This window comes from Dermacentor silvarum, chromosome 4 (genome assembly GCF_013339745.2).
Source record: "Dermacentor silvarum isolate Dsil-2018 chromosome 4, BIME_Dsil_1.4, whole genome shotgun sequence".
Classification (NCBI taxonomy): Eukaryota; Metazoa; Arthropoda; class Arachnida; order Ixodida; family Ixodidae; genus Dermacentor; species Dermacentor silvarum.
Genome location: NC_051157.2, coordinates 15,848,089 through 15,870,005, shown reverse-complemented (window position 1 = coordinate 15,870,005; position 21,917 = coordinate 15,848,089). Strand labels below are relative to the sequence as shown.

The 21,917-nt window shown below is 44.5% G+C and overlaps 1 protein-coding gene across 1 annotated transcript in view; it reads right to left on the bottom strand.

Annotated features, from left to right (window-relative positions):
• The window catches only part of LOC119449517 (pre-mRNA cleavage complex 2 protein Pcf11-like), a 71,766-nt gene that overhangs the window by 26,060 nt on the left and 23,789 nt on the right, over positions 1-21,917 (bottom strand). The window contains 3 exon segments of the mRNA XM_037712704.2: positions 4,450-4,593; positions 7,768-7,916; positions 9,534-10,064. Of these exon segments, the coding sequence (XP_037568632.2) occupies positions 4,450-4,593; positions 7,768-7,916; positions 9,534-10,064 (824 nt within the window).

The window sequence follows — 21,917 nt, the reverse complement described above, 5'->3', positions numbered from 1 at the left end:
TCTCCAAGCGACGGCAAACAACATTACCTTGGTTCTGTCCAGCTACGTGGCATTTGGATAATTTAAAATCTTGTTGCATGATAGTTGGGACACCATGTATATCCCAGACGATGAGTAACACGAGAACAAGGTGAGAGCAGGAGCCAACGTTTCGACAAGTGGAATTGTCTTCTGTGTTACTCATCGTCTTGAATCGCCATCTCCCGCATTCCCCTTGTTTTCCCTGTATATCCGAGTTTGATGTATATCCGGGATTGATTGCATACATTCACCAACCGATAAATCAAACACTGATAATTTGGACAGCTCCGAAGCACCACTATTAGTCCTATAGAGTTTATGTACTAAAAGGACCACCAAAATTTGGACAGCTTACAGCACATCGTGCGGAAATTCGGACTCTGGCTGCATGACCGTGTGCTTCTATGGCCGCCGAGTTGAGCAAAAGTAACTATTTTCGTTTTGAGACGTTACCGGCAAGGTCATAATCTATGTCACTGGTGCTCCACAAAACCAAAACTAGCGGAGCCTAGTCAATATAGTAGTCAGCGATGAGAATTCGGTGTATGCATTGAGCGTACTTCATTCATCTGTAGCAACAGCATGACAATGGCCGAGATACGGGTTGCAATTTCGTAGCAACGCCTTCCGCTCAATTCTATGCCACTCTCATCATCCACCGTTATGGCCAGCTGATCGTGTTGACGATGTGTGTGCAGCGTTGCTCTGACTGACGGAACCTGAAAATCGTGAAGAGGAATAACATAGGTGGCATAGCTAAAAATCACAACCACGAAAGGGCTAGGCCAAAGGCAAGCGTATGTTTGCGCATAGACGCTTTGACAAACTTGGGCCGTATTCTTGGACGATCACTTTCGAAGATACTTTCATTTTCGCGATATTTTGCGTGACTAGCACCAGACACACCAATAGGCGGCAGTTCTTCCGAGTGAAAGCGATTGCAAGCAATATATATGGAGCTTTTACAGTGGGCAAGTCATGTAAAAGCAGTAAGGGGTCACCCATACGTTAACTCAATCCAAGCTCTAAATGTGACCAACCCCCCTCATCACAGTCCTTCCTATAGACTGCGATGAAGCGGTGTTGTCCTAAGATGTGCTTAAAAAGCATTTCACTGGCTTAGAAAAGAATGGATGCACTTAGACGTGCGGCATGTGCACTTCGGAGGCATTTTGAGAACCTTCAGCGTGATCTCGCTGCTATAAATGTATCCTTTAAGTGCAATGAAATGTGGTCATTTAACTGATAGATTGTTACAAGTTGGTTCCACTGTATACGCATGCGACCTTTGACTGTATAACGCAGTTACATTAGAATATGATGCTGAAATTCAGTTTGAAACTTTCTGCCTACACACGAGCTTTTGCCATTCTGTCCAGTAAGCGCAAAAACAAACTTCGCGAAAGCGTTCATGGCAGTTGCCGGCATGTCACCCACGGACTCAATCTCGGTTTCTGACTACCAGTCTAGCCCATGATCTCACATCCAATCACCGAGGCGGTTCACTGGTCCGAACATATTGGAGGCCACCTGCTGCCCATTACCACGTCGGCTGGCAGCATTTGTCCCGGCCGTATGATTCAGCTAGGCCTAACCAGTGGCACTTCATCGGTATCCAGTGGCAAAATTGATTTGGTGCAGAGTCGAAGAAAATCTTAGTAGTTGCTGTACATCACTCTTCAAGTCACGATATCGCCTTATCAACATAAGTAGAATAGACAAATTGAATAGCGAAAAAATATTTCATGCCCACCAAGTCAGCGACATCGCACACGTTATGTTAAAAAAATAGAGCGGGACATCATACAGAGTCCGAAACTTTAGTCACCATTTTACATTGGTCATACAGGAGAGATGCGAGGAGTCCAGCTTAACACAAGTGCGGCCGCTCGCTGCCATTTGAAAAGCGACGCTGTCCTGTTGCCTAAGCAGCCCATACGCAGCAAGGTGGAAGGTATTGAAAATAGGCAACAGCCCACAGAAGAAACAGGCTTAATTGTAGAATCTTGACTTGGTCCACCACGGAGCTTACGCAGCCGCTGCCATGCCATGCCGCTTTCAATCAATTCCACTGAGAAACAGCGCTTAAGGACTTAGTTCTGTTTTCGAAAGTCCTTTCAGTGCAGGGTGGGCGCAGATTTCTCACTATTTTGCTTAAATGTAGCAGTATGTAGCACGGTTCATATTTCAGTGCAGTTCAGCGCAGTCGGTGCAGCGGTAGCATCACTGCTGCACTGTGATAAGATAATGTGCTTGGCACTGTGCCAAGAATGCCATCACCCGTAGACGGCGATGCACTTTGTGCTAGTCACACGAGAGATAGCGTGCTTGGCCCTGTGCCGAAAATGATGTAGTAGCCCGTAGATGATGGTGCGTCTTGCGCTAGTCACATAAAATTGAAGGTATTAACGATTCAAGAATATGGCACACCTTTCTTGACCACTTGTAGCACAAATTCACTTATTTTTAGGTGAATCCGTTATTTTGGACTTCCATTCATTTAGACTTTTTTCGACGATGTCCTTCGAGTCCGAATTGGCTGGCGTATGTTTTGCTTAGCGAAGAGGTAAAATGAGGTTTGCACGTATAAAGTAAAAATCGAAAGGTATATTGGGTGAAAACTTTTTGGAAGTGTTTTGAAAAAGATGGTTTGAAAATACTCCATAACAAAAAAGAAGCAAAATGAGGTCCCTTTAGGTCAGAATAATAAAGCACTTAAGGGGTTAAACATGCTCAATATTCAAATGATGGATTACTAAATTACATGATTAATTGCTGTACAGTGGAATCTCGATGATACGAATCTCACGGGGTGACGAAAAATATTCGTATTAGCCGAAATTCGTATCATCGAAACACAATTAAAACTAGCTAAATTAAGGGGGGACGCGGGGATCAGATCGCGAAAACCGCGAGAAAAATAGATTTTTGAAAACCACGCGTTTGGGTATCTGCAACGCCTAATCTACGCTGCATCAAAATGGTTTGGCTGAAAACGCACTAAAAGTACCCGAAAAAGTTTAATTCGTCAGTGCGCAGGGCGAGAAAACAACTTTAAATCGCCCAAAATCACCGAAGTTCACGGAGCCATATCTCGTATTTCCTGCCACCGAGCGCCGCCATCTTGGTATCGTTCGAAAGCTCAAAGTTTCGCCATTCCGCTTCTCAATTCCTCCGTCGTCGCCATCTTGTAACAAACGCACAAACACAAAAGAAGCGCGGGTCTGCGATAGGTAGCCACACGGGCCCTTCGATGAATGCGGGCCTCCGATTGGCTGCCGTGCTGAAAGGCGTCTCTCCATTGGTTGCTGCTCTGGCAGGGGCAAGTTGGCAACCGCAGTTGTCTTCTTCGTAAACCACGCCGGCGTTTTCACTTGACACACAGAATTCGGATTACTGAGAGCTCCCAGGTTAGTGATGGAGCGACGGTGGCGAATAAACTTTGAACGAAGCACGCCTTCGGAATACGGAAGCGCTCCTACGGCAAGAAAAATACGGCGATTAGCGGAGGAGCACCGGACTGAACGAGCGCAACCTTGCACTGTGGATTACGTGCCGTGCTATCTTGCACCGTGTGACTCCAGAAGCGAAACCGACAAGCGCCCTGTGCCATCGGCACCGATAACGCAGCCGACGGAAGACGCGCCAACGGAGGCTCCCGCGCCTCGGCGTACTGCTACTAGGCAAAATGGTGCAAACACAAAGAACGCGGGCCGAAGGATGGCAGCCACTCTGTCCAATGGCACGCGGAAAAGGAGGAAAAGCACAAAAGCAACAAAAGCGCCACTGCTTCGAACTCTTCGCGCCCAGTCGCGGCCTCCGCGCTGTCCAGCGTCGCGTCCGCGCCTCCGCACCAAAAGAGAAAGAGAGAAAGCGCGTGACTGCGCGCTGTTCTCTTTCGCGGCCGTCGGTGGGGCGGCGTTTATTCGTATCAACCGACGCGGGTCGAAAATCAATTCGCAACAACCGTTTTCTAACACGTTGCAAAGTAACGGGGCTCGGCCGGGACGGCAGAAAATTTGTATTATTCGGAAATTCGTATTAGCCGTGATCGTATCATCGAGATTCCACTGTATTTATTCTATACCTTTGTATTTGTTTTATGCAAACGGAATAAAGTATTGCTTAGTGTACTACTGCATTTCCTTACATTGTATTATGAAACTGTGAATGTAGAGTCACTGCTTTTCATTGTTGTTTTAGTACTCATTATGTGTTATTGTTTTGTATCTGTCTGCTCAGACTTCAGTACTTAGACATACTTACACTTCAGACATACCTTAAAATGCATAGCATGAGCGGTCCCACTACATTGGCTTCACTTCGATACTTCTTTCTGTATTAATTTTGTCTACTGTACTTTCACCATGTATGGGCAATAAACCCCCACTTCACTTTATTTCAAAAATTTCTTCAAGCGATGCTTACCCAACATGATGAGGATGCATCGGAGGCTGAGGAAAGTCCTCCCGGAAGTATGAGGGGTACTCCTTGCCACCAAAGCCTGGCTGCTGATTGCCCCTCCTACCTGGGCCAACTCCTGGCATGCCACGACCCGCCATGAAATCATTCCTGGACAAACGAGGCCAAGCGCTTTTGTGAAACACAACTTCCTCTTGACAAATACCTACAAAAAGCACTTCACACCATGAAGGTCACACCCTCATAGTACAGTATAGACAAAGCTCATTAGAAAAAGAGCCTGAAAACAGTAAGGTCATTTGCATGACCATTAATCTTGCATTCTTTATCAGTGTATGCATTGCCTTCACAAGTCTCATAAAGAGATAAACAGCGGCCGAACAAGCAATGTCCCAAGCTGTAACCAACGTTTTGACAAGGGGACTTGTCGTACTCGTACTGACGAAAAGTCCCCTTGTCAAAAGATTGACTCAGCTTTCCCTTGACTGACTGCTGATAATCACTTTTAAGGCCTCTTTCTTTCTAACTCTTATAAAGAGGGCGTCTAACCAAAAGTGTAGACTAATTTAACATATGGCACAGGAGTTTTGAAGAGATGCAACTTAAGAGATAGCTCTAGCTCAGAAGCTCCTATGTACAGTTGACTCCGTTAATTCGACCCCGACAGGACTGACGAAATTGGTTGAATTATCCGGCTGGCCGAAATAAACAAGAGGTGGAAATTGGGGCAGTATTTGCCCCAATTCTAACAAGACTGTGAATCGAATGCACGCCCATTTGTTATGGGTTTAAAGTACAAAACCAGCGTAAAAATAACAATGGAGCACCTAAACAAAGTAGAAAACAAATGTACACGGGATCATTCTAGCAGGAAAAAGGTAGCATGCCTTTGATTGTGGCAATAATAAAAAGACGAAACCAGCAAACTTTACCTTGACAAAATAGAAATTTATTTACTTAATGTACATCATCGTCCCTCTCAGACAGCACTCTGCTGTCTATGAGGAGCCACATGTCGTCCTCCTTACGATCCATAGCGCATTTGATATTCTGCATTTATCAAATGACTCTGCAACAATCACAATCGGGAGAGTGGCCCACGGCTAAACTAAACACTTGTTTGTGTTTGTCGCAGGACAAACTGCGTGCGATTCTCCAGAACGCCAAGAACACATTATACGACTTCTTGCCAATAGCTTAAACATGCGAAAATAACTTATTGTTTGTATATGCTTTCGTAAAAACTGAAAACGGTGCGTTTTCATTGTCATGCTATGCGAGAAGTCATTCTGTTGCCATCCACGGTCACCACCTTGCGATGGCAATGGAGATGACGCTGGCTAGGCTGGCACCAAAGGTAGGCATGCTATTCTCCAGAACGCCAAGAACACATGATACGACTTCTTGCCACTAGCTTAAACATGCGAAAATAACTTATTGTTTGTATGTGCTTTCGTAAAAACTGAAAACAGTGCGTTTTCATTGTCATGCTATGCGAGAAGTCATTCTGTTGCCATCCACGGTCACCACCTTGCGATGGCAATGGAGATGACGCTGGCTAGGCTGGCACCAATGGTAGGCATGCGATTCTCCAGAACGCCAAGAACACATGATACGACTTCTTGTCACTAGCTTAAACATGCGAAAATAACTTATTGTTTGTATGTGCTTTCGTAAAAACTGAAAATTGTGCGTTTTCATTGTCATGCTATGCGAGAAGTCATTCTGTTGCCATCCAAGGTCACCACCTTGCGATGGCAATGGAGATGACGCTGGCTAGGCTGGCACCAATGGTAGGCATGCGATTCTCCAGAGCGCCAAGAACACATGATACGACTTCTTGCCACTAGCTTAAACATGTTGGCACCAAAACGGCTGGCACCAATGGTAGGCTGTTGCGAATGCAATTTAGGAATGCCACAAATGCAATTTAGGCTTTGATTTCCACCCAATCAACCGTCCAAGCAATTTGTTAAACAATTTTTTTTAATGTGCGTGTTAGAATTGGGTAAACACTGTAATAATTCATTTTGAGCTACCATTTTCAGACCAAAAACATGTTTTTGAAAGGAGATGACGTATTCTATGCATTTACTCTACCCTGTGCACAGCCAAGACGGACGTTGCCACAATGGAAGTAACCACCGCAGTCACTGTTGGTATCGAGCACGTGCGTGATGACCAGCCAAGTTCGAATAATCCAGGCTATTTTCAAGATCGAAATAACAAAAGTTTGGTCCCATAGAAATGTATGGACACCAGCCGGAACCTTTGGTCGGGATTGAATTAACCGAAGAATCGAATTAATCAGAGTCGAATCAATGGGTATAGTGAATCAAACACATGGGGAAGAAGGAACTGTTTTCCTCAGCAACCACTGCACCGATTTTGATGAGGTTTGTTGGATTAAAAAGAAGAAACAACTTAAAATCTGTACGAAGTGGATTTTCAATTTATGCCTTAAATATTTTTTTAATTCTTCAATATCGCAAAATTAAAAAATACTCATGTATCAAGCTTACAACTACCTAACTCCGCAACAAAAGACAATATTCCAATTCTGTAAACTGCATCTAAAGCAGACTAAATTGACATATTATACACTGCTCTGAAGTATACCACTAAATTGTGAGTAGCACTTTTGCAAAACCCTCATAAAAATATTAATATTTCCACATAAGCTATACATTCATCGGATCACATTTGCCTTCTTAAGATGCTGTAACAGATGCACGTTTACAGAGTTGTGATATCTACATTTGGTGCAGAATTATGAATTTGTAAATTTAACAAGCTCCCACTTCCTAAAAAAAAAAAAAAAGATTTTCCGAATGTTCAGTAAAAAAGTTTGGGTCGTAATTCAGAATTACGCTTCCTGGAGTCACTAGAATTCAACTTTCTCTTTCAAGTGCAACAAATTTCATTCAAATCGGTTCAGCTATTGTCTCATAAAAGCATTTCAACATTTTACATGTATTTGGATAGATGAAATCAGAGTTGGCCTCGAGCTACAGCATCTTCTCAACTTCTCAAGACCACCAAGTGCATATGAAATCAATTTTCATATGTGCTCCTATCTCATTTTTCCAGGTTTACATACTGGCGCTACAGCACACACATTGCTGCTCAGAATTAGCAGACAAACAGAAGCATTGATGTCAGCAATTGTGTTCCCCTCGGTGATGTGTCTAAAGTTGCTGCTGCTACAACAATGGCCAACCAAATGGCCCACCAGATCTCCTCAGTGAATAACCTAGCACACTTTTAAATGGCCAGTAATGAAGCACTGATACACACTGATACGCAAGGCACACAGCATCTCACCCAAAGTTGTTGTTCCACTCTCCAGGCCCTGGCGGCCAAGGCTGACGAATATTTGGATCCTGTTGTGGCTGACCGAGGGGCGGCTGTTGTGTCCAGTTGCTATTGACAGCTGCGCGCTCTTCAGCCGCACTTCCATACCTAACCCAACCCTGCAAAGGTACGGGTAAGTAACTTTCAGTACCAAAAATCTGGAAATGAAGAAGAAAGCCCGTCTAAGGTAAGAATGATAGAACCACTGCACATGCCAAATGCTGAAGCAAAAAGCACCAGCTCAATATCTTCAGCAAACAATAGGAGTAGATCATGTAGCCTGTATAGAGAGAGAGAGAGAAAAAAAAGAGAGAATCCAAGAGAGGAGGTTTTGAAAATGACCTTGCTTATGCCTTCTTGAGGAATGGCAGTTATGTGCAAAGGTTTGTCAAACCTATGCAACAGTTCTTATTGGAGCCCCCCCCCCCCCCCCTCTTTCTCAACCTTCTCCAGAATTTCAGTGGCAAGATCTGTGCGCCCTTCCATGATCAAAATGCAACCATTATTGGCATTTTTCCCTGGTTACCAACACAATAAAACAAGCACTTCATAAGTAGCGACCATCGCATCCCTCTTAAACAGGTACTTACACACCGATGAGTCACTGTGGCTCCATACTGGCATACGATCTAGAATATGTAATGGCCAATGAGCAATCAACGATGCATGCTTCACTCGTTTTTCAGTGCACGGCGTAACTTCATGCACCACTTGTGTTCCAAGAATGGAGCTGTTCTGTTTGTGCAGCCCCACTTAGCCTAATAACTAGGATTTAGACGTATCAGTGCACCACAAATGAAAACCAGCACATAAAGACACGGTGCAGAAATAACTAAAGGAAAGCTTTAGTCAAGCCTTCATTCTCTATGTGGTCCAATTCAGACAGCTTGTCTCTATTATGAATGGCAAAACAGCCATAGCGACAAACCTGGAAATTTTTCTACAGTAAGCTGAGCAAGCAGCGACTGCATTTGGTCAATGCACACATTGGTGCCAAGCTGGGCACCTCTCTATACAATGAACAGCTGACATAGTCCCACTTGCGGCACTACATATTGCATTGCTCTGAGGGGCCGTATTCTTGGACAATCACTTTCAAAAATTTCACATGATTAGCACTGGATGCAAAAACATTTTGTTCCTTGCACAGTGCCGCGAATGCCTGTCGTACATAAGCGCCGATACGTCCAGCACTAGCTGTGCAAGAGATCGCAAGAAATGGATGTATCTTCAAAAGTGATTGGGCAAAAATACCATCCTAGTACTGCCTTTATAGCATTCAATCTGAAATCAGTGCATAACAGGCGTCTTTACATCTTGCTCGACTGAGAGAACACAACCAGGCCCCTTCCCTAACAAAGTTACTAAGTAACATAGTAACTCAGTTACATATCAAGCAATCTAATGCTAATTTCCGGAGACTCAAGACATTATAGGCATCCCAGCATACCTTTAAGATTTTGTTAGTTCTGCAAGATAACATCTTGTTGCATAATGCCTAAAGTGGTCTGTGCTGTTAACACTAAAGCAACTATCTTGCTGCAGTAGTGCAGCTGAGTTTACCAGGAACCACAAATGCACCACGTTGCAGCCCACACAAAAATGCATTTAATTTCAATACATGGCAATCTAGCGACAGTCACACTGACTGTGGCTTCCAAAAGCCAGCACGCTTGAACCACGCCTTCCTCCTGTACCAAGCAACACAACAGTGGGCGAAGGGGCAGATGACTTACACCACTCTCTTTGCTCTGCTGAAAACCACCTTCGGGCGGCTGCTGAGGCCGTGACTGCCCCCAACCACCCCCTGCCTGTTGTGGACTATTCCACGATGCACCACTTTCATCCATGTCACCCCGTTTCCTGAGGTCCACGTCTTTTGCTGCTTCAGCTGTAGGCAGTCGCATATCAACGTCCATACTGTTTTCGCTCTCGGTAGGAGGAAGCTTCACTTCAGGAGGGAGGGTGCGCAAGTCTGAATCAGTGTCGGCCAGCTTTTCGGGATGTAAGTTGAGGGCGCGGAGTATGTGCTCCGACGGTCGTTTCTCAATGTCCACAGTTGGAGGTGGTGGTTCTAGCCTGATCACATGCACCTCACCGTCGGCTGTTTTGATCGCAATTGGACTGTTGTCGAACTGTGCACTATACGGGACACCATCCAGGAAGATTTCACGTAGTGGTGCTCCAAACTTGATTGTGCGCTTCTTTCCAGTCCGTTTTGAAACAAATTCATGTGCTGTGCCATCAAATAGCAAACTGACAGGTTCCTGATGAGAGACAAAGAGAAAAATTTCGAAGTGAGAACATATCAACAAAGCCATCCTCTAAATTATGCTCATTCTCTAAATACTGTATGCACAACACATTAAATTAACTAAAATTGCAGTTGAGAAGGATTGAGTAGTCACAACAAAGGGTTTGCTACAATAAGAGGTTCATGTTGCCCAGCGTGAGGGGTTTGATCTTTGGTTCAACCAGGGATGCTAGCCACTTTTGTATGAAAAGTGACACCCATTTTCCCAAATATCAGCAATGATTTTATGTACTCGGTGCACTGGGCAAGGCAGAAATAATCACCAAGCTTGCCACCTCCTTCCAATGTCATCAGCTACAGCAGAACCTCAAAAACTTCAGTATCTTAATGATTCACCGCCGCAAATTAAAAAAAATGTCAGTACATTTATAATGTGACCCACAGTGGTTAATATTGCTACGGAACATTATTTGCCTTGACGAAGAGGCGAGCAGTGTGAAGACGACGACGAAGATTAGAGGCTAGTGCGGGTTGTTGCCTCTTGGCCAAGTGCGGCGCGTTTGCTAGTAAATATACTTGTATATAGCTTTTCGTCTGCGTCTTCCTACGTAACAATATGAACAGTCATGAGTCTAAAGGGACAACATGTTGCACTGCAAATCTGCAAACTCTTAGCTAAGCAATGAATGTCGGAGACCAGTAGCGATTCACAAAGCCCAAGCCACCGCAAGTTGGAAACCTGAAGTAACATGGAAACCCTCTTTTCTGTACAGTAAAACCTTGCTCATTAGAATTTCACGGGACCTAAAAAAATTGTCCGAACCAACCGAATGTCGAATTATCAAGGAAATCAAGGAAACAATAAAACGCTTACTATGACAACACACATTTATTTATTGAATGAATAATCAAATCTTGTTTCTATTGTGCACAAAAGCAGTGCGGAAGCTGCAATTCTCATCTTCTCATGACTGATTAGCGTTCGCAGCGTTAGCCACACGACTTCCTTCGCAGCGCGGCCACGGCATGCATCTTCATCCGAGAAACACTTTTCACTCAGGCGCACATCCCAATTATTTTTTCGCCAGTGAGCTGGTCGCTAACAAATCATTTATCCATCACGATGTAGCTGGCGCTCTTCATCCTCGACAGCTTCCACCATGTTTGTGACATTTCATGCATAGCCGCATGTTGCACTAAGTCAAAACAAAACTGTGCTATATTTGATGCCACCGCAGCAGTCGGTGTCAACGTGATCATGGACAGCGACCACGTAGTTTGGAAGGCATACAGACCTTGCGTGCACCTAGACAAAACGAAACTACTCTTTGGCGCAACCACTACGGACGAAACGGTATTCACTACCGACGCGATCATGGATGAAAACTACACATTTATGAAGGTACATGGCCAATGTGTGTTATGCACGGCGGTAAATACAAGGATAAAGGTTATGGAGGCACAAATAGGCCCCCCATGACACGTTCATACAATTTCAGCTGATGACTATGGCGTTGCAGACTCCGCCTCATCGTTTCGGTTGAACGCCAGCACCGATCTTGCTCTTTTGCATTACAAGTTCGCGTACTCCGCACTTGCAGAGCTTGGAGAGTTGTACGAATTAACCAGTGTGCGGCCAAATACGTCCAAATTAACAAGTTTGATTTCATCAACTATTGCATACACCTGCCAGGACCAGAGGACAAATTATCAGATTTTTCGAATTAGTGAGGTTTTACTGTATTTAGTTCTCTTGCAATGGCTGTGTTACCTTTGTCTTGTGCTGCACAGGTTCTTTAGCAGTGCACCTTTTATCATCATACAAACTATCAGATCGACATGTGCAATTTTTCCATGGTAAGGCAATTCCAATGTAGCTTATAACATCAACTCCTGATGTCATGAGATGAAAACCAGACTGCAACCAATGTGGGTGCTTTCTAAGGTACCATACTAGAGCCAAATCATGTACGTGTTTGATTAACTAAATAATACTGCAGAATGTTTGACTAGCGAAAAAAATATCGCAGATCCAATGCACTTGTTGGAATCAATGTTAAGCGAACCTTTGTTGGAACATTTCAACTAAATGACATGCAATGAGACACAAGATGTATGCAATGTTATTTTATGTCCAAGAATGCACGACGAACTGTTCGCATTCCTCTCCAATTGCAGAAATTTTGTGCCATTTGGCTTCATGGGAATGCACGGGTACCGGGGAACAAAGGTCGAGTTTTTCCAAAAAAATTTTGAAAAGTGCCCCCACGTCTTATAAAGCAGTATTTTAGCACTATTACATTTGTCGTCTGGCCACTAAGGAACAAGGGAAAAAAATGGAGAATGTGTCGCCATTTTAGTTGTTGCCGTTGCAAAAGGCCGAACTTTGCAAGCCCTGTATTAACGTGCATTACTACTGTCTGGGGTGCAAAATTAGGAGGTCTCAGCTTGACTTCAGTGCTGCATTTGAAAAATGTGTGATAGAATACGTGGAAGCGAATGTGAGCAGGGCAGCACAGCACTATTTGGTTTCCACAAACAGCAAGTGAAATGGCACTATCATTAACTTTCACTGAAAATTTCGTCACTTCATTCCACGACTGCTATGCTATTCATACTGAACTTTGAGGACACTGTGATGAAATTTCTTCGCGAGCATCCTGTACGACTTCTCTCGATAATGGGTGTCACTCGACAAAGCAGCGGAGCAACGAATATTAACTCGGACAAATCAGTGGCACGGAAAAGAAATCGCATTAGCTACTGCAGTCAACAAGGACAGCGTGAAGAACCTGAAGATGCTATAAACAGGAGACCATCAAAACAAGTGAATAGCCGGTAGTCACCGAAGGGTGTCTGCAGGTCAGCTGCAGTGATTCCTGGCGTGCACTTTAACTGCTCAGTGCGTGCAGTTCATTGCCCAATGACAATGAGCGCCTACTCCTGCTAACAAATGCCTTGAACATCAGTGATTATGTATTGTGTGTTGTGTAAGTGACCAGCAGTCGACCCCGGATGAGAATCCTGACAGTTCACGTGCAGTTTACACCTCTTACAATGAAGGAGCATATTTGTCAAAGTATGTTCTGTAGTTAACTGTCGACTACATTCCGCATCGGCCTAATTCCGTTTTTTACAGTAATCATTTGTGTTCTCGGTATCTACAGCAACTGCACTCTCATTTTTGCGCAGTTCTCTGTGTGGCACCACGTGCACTACATTATGTACTCTATTTAGATGATTTTGGACCAATTCCTACCACCGACCACCCAAGTATTGCTATCAATACTCACACAGCCCGAATCGTCATAAACCCGGCATAACGCGCCGCTGCCACACAAAGTTGCAGAGTCTGCAGTTACGGTTCATTGATGCTTCGTTTACGTTGTTGTTCACAATTCACGCTGGCATTCTACCTTTCAAACTTTGAACTTTTTAGGCCAAAGCGACATAAAAGAATGCAACTTTGTGGCTCTCAGCGAGCGTGCACCCAATGCTGCAACTGTAGCAGCAAGACCTTTGGAAAATGCCGGCATGCCCCACTAGTTTCTGCTTCCAGCCAACTAGAATGTATCGTCATCGTATGCAGAAATTACTCGTGTTTCGATGACAGTAAAATATATCACAAGCTGTTGAAGAAAACATGTAGGCGTTTGCGCTCGTAGCTTTGAAATGGCAGGTGATTGCAACTGGCCGGGTACCATTTCAAAAAAGCTATGCCGCCACATTTTGTTACTTATATGGCATTTTTAACAGAAACTTGCAATTAGATGCGAGGTTAGTGCGAAGAACAATAATGAAGGTACTGAAAATCCTATTTTCGGACCAAAGTGGTGTCGAATCGTAACTAGTGACGCCAGCTAAAGTATCGTTAATTTCTGCGCATTTTGAAGGGCAAGTCCACATATAAAGAACTATACTGATAAATGGTCACATTTCACGGAACAATCGAGTTCATTATAAACAGGTTTGACTGTATTCCTAATGTGGCGCTGTCAACAACTACTGGCCTCGTGCGCCTACCGATGGCTGCGCTGCGAACGGCACTCCCGTGACGTCAGAGCAGGGATTCGCCTTTGTCTGCTACGCTCCAGCTAGAATAGCTTTATTTTATGCGTTTGCTTGCACTTTAAACTGCGTGCTTGCGTAGCACGACACTCTCGAATTACCATCTATATTTGTTTCGTTATCTTAGTTCTATTATTGCCAGCTTTATGAGGACAACCAACCTTGTATATTAAATGTGTCTTCCATATAAATGCCCGATGTGATTGCCTAGTGGCTCTGGCATTTAGGTCGACGTCGCTGATTTGACCTCTTCCGTGGCAGCCACATTTAAATGGGAGCGAAATGCAGACGTGCTCGTGTGTACTTAGATTTAGGTGCACGGTAAAGAACCCCATGTGGTAAAAATTAATCCGAAGTCCTACACTACGTGCCTGATAGTCATATGGTGGTTTTGGCACGTAAAATCCTAGAATTTATTATTTACGTATGGTATTTTTATTTTTCATATGACCTTATCTCTTGCTGGCAGGGACCCGATCTTCTGACTCAGTCATAAAACATAGCGCCGAGCCAGTAAATGAGAGTCTACGCAGCTTTGGAAAGAAAGCTTGACCGCAGGGCTCATGCGCAAAATCTCGTGTTGACAAAGCGGCATTGTAGCTGAATGCAAATTTCACATTTTGCTCGTAATTCCAGTAACTTGGGTTGCAAATGTAAAACTTTTTCTGACAACAAAAGTGTTGTTGCTTTACTGAGAAGCAGTTTACCCTGAACATTAGTGGGGCACCACGAGCTATCGTTACCAATTGCCAAGCATGCTTTGCATTATTTTCTTGCAAATAAATCTAATTACCCCTTTCTAATTAAGAAAAAAATTGTTTAGTTTAACATACTATTTCTGGTCAACGCACTTTCCAACTAGTGGAGACCACTCGGAAAAGATTATTATATCAGCATAATAATAGAAGTATTATGTTAAAAAGAACGCTGAAAATCTTGTAAACATTTCGCCTTTATAAGTCTGCCTCCCCACCCCCCTATTTTTTTTTGTGTTTAGCGCTCCAGAGATACATTGGAAACAGTGATCAAAGAAAAAGTTGTTGCCTTTGTTACGCGATAACATTAAATATCAGTGCTGAAGAATCTAGCCCAGGGAATGTGCACGCTACCCACGGTAGGAGCAAGGAAGCAAAGGGTTACGATGAGCCGACTAACATGCAGGGGCGAGCTGTGTCATGGTGGAAGTAATCCAGTTTAATGAAAAATTATGCGAAACTCAGTACTGCAGCACAAGACTACATAACGTTGTTTTGCTCACTAATTTTGTGCGCCCTTGTATCACACATTCCAGACTACATTTTGCTGCAACGCCTCTAAAGCAATGCATGCATTAATGTACCACTGAGACTGCCTAGTTTCTTGAGAATGGCATCAAATATATTTTGTGATATGCTTAACACATTGGGCAGCAACGAAATTGGAATGCCTGTGGCAAACGGAGTGGGCGACCGAACACGCAGGACGTGTTGAACAGAAAAACACACTATTACAGCGCAGGCACCATAGCTGAAGGCCAAATCCCTAGTTCATTGTCAAAAAATGGCCAACAAATCATTGAGTGCGCCATGAAAACGAAACAGCAATGGTGAGAAGCCAACGCTCTACACGCACGTATACACATGGAGACTACCAGATGACACCAGGAGCAATTCACACAGAGCGTGGTGACGACTACTCGGCTCAATTTCGCAGAGAATCTTGTCCTGGAACATTCCATACATGCTGGTCAAAAAACCTGCAGACTCCCTTTTCAAAAACTCAAGCAAACCAGGTCAGACGACAGCTATGTAGCAAGCGGGCGCGCAGCACAGCAGCGGAGTCCTCCCACTGACATCGCACGCAAGAAGGCGCCACTCAAAGATCTCGGGGCGAATACTAAGCGTGTGACCAGACATTATCTGAGGCTTCTTTTGATCCAAGATCCTCCTGCCATGTTCAAATGGAAGAGACAAGACTGCACAGCGGCGGTAAATTGGAATTTTCACTAGAGACAACTGCAAATGGAGGACCGATGGCATCGTCTATATCCATGGCTATGACCACTCTGTTGACCTCCAGAATAATGAAGATAACGCACTTTAGCTTTCAGTTTCAGTTATACTAGCTAGGCAGCATGAACGGAACAAGGCTTTCATTTCTGTGCTTCTTTGGCACAAGCTTACGCAATTTTTTACTAAAATGTCATTTTGGAGCAATTTGGCACAAATGGAATAGCTATTCCACCACTGCCCCAGTAGCGCCTTATAGCTGCGGTTTTAGCACAGCATTAGCATGCCTCATTTACTTCTCCATAATAACTTTGTACCTAGCACTAAAAAAAAATGCATTTTCGTCGTGATTTTAGCTGTACCTGTGTTGCACCAAAATCCCATGAATGTCACTTTAAACACCACTTTCGCAACTTTGTCAAACAAACCAGCATTGATCCAAGAAGCTGAGCATGGCTAGCGAGCCAGAGAACTTGATCTGGTTGCATTGTCCCCCACAAAGGTTTGTGTTGCAAATATATAACAGCTGTACACTGAGGAAATTAATCTTCTCAAATTTCTTTCGCGGTTTAACTACAATTAGTATCATGTTTTTCATTGTTCAACAGATTTTAAGTTATTGAGGTTCTACTGCAGCTCCATCCCAATCGAGTGTAACAAAATCTTCCAAATCAGGGGGTTAGGAAGTCATAAATGCCAGAAAGGAATAGACAATCCATTTTCTTTTTTTTTTTTAGGAAAGGGGTAGAGGGGGTTAAAGATAGTTTTACTTTCATGAGAATTGACACTATACAAGTTGAAGTATACAACCGACAACACTCTTGGCACTGGGCAAAGACAGTGTGCTAGGCACAGCGCAAGAAACGCTGTTGGTTATATATACGCATCTGTTGTTGAGTCTCACGAAAGTGAAACTATCTCCTGAAAGGGATTGCTTAAGAATACCAGCTCTAGTATCAGGCCACCTCAACCAGCAAGCATGAATTTAGCACCAATGTCACCACAGCTTCCAACTACACGGCCCAAAACGTGCAGGTTGCCAGATGATGGGTGCACGTGCATCCAGCATGTGCATTCATCAGAACATGAGTAGCGATAAAAGTGCCCACAGTGTCTTGAAATGCTAGTGCTTCGTGCACATGCAGTGTACAAAAGATAGAGGTGGTAAACAGCAATACGGGAACACATGACCATGACCTCTGAAGCAGCATCTAATAATCCCAACATTTTCTTTTTGCGAAGAAATACAGCTTAACAACACTTTGCAAATTGCATCAACCCAAATTAGAGAAGCTGCTCAAAGCATGACACTGAATGCAATAACATTTACACTCAGGTAACTTGTCAAAATAACCTTACCAAACTTAAGTGTTTTCACCTTCAAGCACAAGTTGCAAAATAAAGTAAATGGTAAGCTGTGTTCCAAAAATGACATGATGCAAGTTGCTGACATCTATCAGTTATCAGGTGACTAGATAACACTACTGATCAGTCACAGGTTGTAAGATCACTGCTATAATCTAATGCATACCAAAACTACACATCAAGCACAAACCAGCACACATCCTGGAAGCATTTAGCACATCTGCCCTATGCTTTTCTTAATTTATTTGTAAAACTGCTTTAGACAAGCTAGAGAACACAACAAGAAAATTCAATTTCTTGTTTGTTTTAATACTAGGGATAAAAAACTACTGCAACAGGGGCCAAATGTATGCAACGTTTTACTGATGATGAAATTCTTTCTGTAAAAGACCTAAGCAAAAGAGCCACTGTGCAGGCTAATCACAAGCGCAAGCAGGTGGAAATGCTTGCAGTGGTGTGCAGCAAAGCAGCATGCATGTGCCAGGTGAGAGGCTGTCAGAGGTGCCAAGATGGAAAAGATTATATTATCTGGCCAATTCTTGAACAAAAGTAATTTGACCTTAAGGCTGGCGCACACCAGAACCAAAGTACAAAACAGAGTACACAAGCTTTACACAGCACGACAAAGACCAGTTGTTATCGAACTTATAGTTGTTGATTCCCCAATTCATTCACAAGCAATTAAGAGACACCCACCTACAGTTTTTTGTTGTCAGCAGAGAAAACCAGACATCTTGCTACAGTCTATGCTCGTTACAACGGACCCACTTTCGGACATAACTGAGCTTATTTCAACCTTAGTTTGCGCTACCTATTTAATTAATGCAACGAAGTTCACTTTTAACGGACTGTGCTACAACGGACTATCGGCTACAGTGGACGAAATTAGCGGCGATTTTTTTCAAAATGGGCGTATAAAATGTGCTTTTGCTGTGTCGACATGGGCTGACAACAAACTTGCGAGGGTCAGCCATATCGTGGCTCAATCTAGCGCACACGAGGGAGGAAGGTGGGGCAGAAGCGCGCTATCTTCTTTTGCGCACGAGGCACAAGGGAGGGACGAGGGAGAGGGGAGGTTCTACTCTAGCGGCTGCTGCTTATGCTGCGGCCGCCGTATCTTGAAAGCGATCTGCAATGTGGACTAAGTGGGCTCCCGCACGGGCCTCATCTTCAAAGCGATCTGCAATGTGGACTAAGTGCACGCAGAGCCGGTAGCGGCACTCCATCGCGACCTCGTGCTCAGCAGTGCAACGCTTTAGCTAACTGAGCCGCCGCAGCAGGTGTCAATGCTTTTTAAACTGCCTGATGACTTCAAAGTGAAGTTTTGCATGCAAGCAGCAGGCTCCCTGTGGTTCCTAGTTTAATATTAAAGAAATTATCCAATCTTTTAAATATATACAACAAACACAGAATTCTACCAAAAAGGCCAGGTAATTCCCTTCCAAAAGACAAGTGCTACTTCCCTGCTATTAGCCTTCGCCAAGATCTCCAAGAACACCAATGCTTGTTATAAAAGAATCCAAGGACGAAGTCACACTTAAGTCAAAGGAGTTAGTTTCACTCATCAATGACTTTTTAGCAATTAGAGCGAGGTGCCAAAGTAATAAAGAGGAAAGAAAGCTTCACAAGTTCTGGAAATTCATTATGTTCACTTGACACAATGTATCAATCGCAATGTACTAAACTCCTGTGTCTTTTTTTTCTTCTACAGCATGAAAGTTGCAGACAACATTACATGCAACAAGATTAAAAGCCGATATTTTGACCTTCGTGCTCCTGATTTTCAAGATTTGTTATCTTGGCACCTCAAATCTTTCGGGTTTTACAACTTCCAATTGTAACCAGTCTCCTTCCTCCACTCCCTTTAACTCCCATGACAGTCCCTCTCACTTGGCACAGATATCGCCGTTACAGAAGAGCACTGCAAAACTCAAAATGAAGCAGCTTCTGTGCTAAACACTTACCACGATGCAAAAAAAGAGAACAGAACAGAGCGCAAGAAGAAAGTGCCTTGGCCATGCACAGGGGAAGGAAAGGTGTAATAAGCACAGAGGCACGCATTCTGTCTTCCGTCTAGAAATAGCCCAAAAGCCAGCCAGCCCAAGGCTCATCAGAAAGCATCTCCACAACCAAGCTCTCTTCATCTCGGCGGTAAATGATTCCCATGCACACTCATATACTACTGTACTTTCACACTAATAACCTTACTGTACTTTCACACTAATAACCTATCCGTGCATGTAATCCACACCCTGAAAAACAACCTTAGAAAAAGGGACAAAAAGATGCACGCAAATAGCTACAGGCAACAATGTACGAGCAAACTACAAATGTAACGAATTATTGACTATAACACACTAAATCTAAGGTGCTTCTTGCCAATATCAGCATGAAGCGAATTCAGTCAACAACAGATTTTCTGGACGCCCGATAATTCGGACACCCCATAGAGTCAATGTATAAGAACGTCTGAAATTTCGGGCGCAAAAAACCTTCGCCAGGCTTTTTGCCATAATCGCAGGTCCGAAATGGCATTAACGAAGCCACCACTGCTGCCATGCTGATTATCTCGGCGCCTCACACAGGCGCTCTCACACACAGATCCACTGGCAGCCATAGGCACCACCACAGCAATGCTAGGCCTACCTGCTTCAACGCTCCCTACCAAGCTTCTTGCTGTTCAGTGCCGTGTTTATTGACGGAATTCACCACTGTCAGCAATGGCACTGACGCAGTCCGCCTTTGTAATCTGCGCCAATTACATCGAAGCTCGAAAAGCAAGACTCGTTGCATAATGCCACTTCCCAAAAGTCAGCTTCGCCTCAATACAGCAATGTCAAGCATCGAAGCATACCAAGCGTGGGAAGCAGCAATTGTCACGGGACACAGTATATATTAATTAATTATACATGAGTGCACCTAATTAATTATACATGAGTGCACCTACTGTCTCCTGTCACAGTATGAGCACCGATATGCTAATAAGTGTACTGACAGGCCGTCACAGCTATTTCGGACGTGTCTGTGGCGATTTGAGCCCTAGGGACAATAAAAGGCATGCATAATTTTTTCAGACTGCCCAATTTTTCGGACGTCTTCGAGGCTCCTAGAGTCCAAAAAATCGGACGTTGACTGTATATAGGAAAAGCAGATAAAGCACAGAAGACCAACAAAAACATGGTATCTGCGCAGAGAAATAACTGCCATCGAAATCACCACATTCGTCGTAACAGGCTTTCACGTTTTTAACAAATAGCTGATCTCACAGCTATGCAGCGAAACAGAAGGTACACTAATGCAGGAGGTTGTGTGACTGAAAGAAATACGTTTCGCTAATCTCCCATACTCCTTGCTCTTTATATTTTTCTACAACGATGCACTTATCAAGAATAGGCTGACAACCACATACAGTGGAATCTCGATGATACGATCACGGCTAATACGAATTTCCGGATGATACGAATTTTTCTGCGGTCCCGGCCGAGCCCCATTATTTTGCAATGTGCTAGAGAACGATTGTTATGAATCGACTTTAGACCGGCGTCGGTTGATACGAATAAACGCCGCCCCACCGACGGCCGCGAAAGAGAACAGCGCGCAGTCACGCGCGTTTTCCCTTTCTCTTTTGGTGCGGAGGCGCGGCGCCGGACAGCGCGGAAGCCGCGACTGGGCGTGAGGAGTTGGCGCTTTTGTTGCTTTTGTGCTTTTCTTCTTGTCTTTTTGCTCGCTGCGGCGGCCGCGCTTCCCCACGCATGGCCACCGCAGTACGGTAGCCGCAGCAAGCGAAGGTTCGTGCGGTCTATCGCTTCAACGGAACCTGAGCGGCGTAAGCACAGCGCATACAAAGGTCAAATCCGTGTGGAGATCGCTTTCAAGATACAGTGCGCGCGACAACACCGACAGCCGGCACAGGCGCAAAGTACAAGAACGCATTTGTTGGCAGAGCAGGAGCCCCCCCCCCCCCCCCCTCCTTCCCTCCCGCGCTACCTTCCCGCTTTGCTCCTTTCGCGTGGGGAGATTGCGTCGCTAGTTACCCTTGCGCTCGGTTGCAAGCATTTGGCGCCGAAGTACAGCGTCGCCCCCCCCCCCCCCCCTTCCATACCGCCACGGCCTTTCGCGCAACGGAAGTCGCGTTTGCTCTCTGCTGTGCGTTCGCTGTCCGGGAAGGCGCGCGTCCCCCGCGCGCTTTCGCTCGCACATACGGCGCGCAGTGACGACTTTATCGCCCTTGGACTCGTGCTCCACGTCTCATGCTCCTCCTCCGCATCGCCCTCATTGATCTCCTCTCCCATCGGTGGGCGCACATCGTGCTCGCTACCGCCCTTGTCGGCGATTTTCCCGCGGAAGCCGCAATTTCGTCTCACGCGGCTGCACTGTAAGCGGCATGCGTATACTACATTGAGTTCTATGGGAGGGTAAACGAGAGTCGGAAAAGGCCGCGTTGT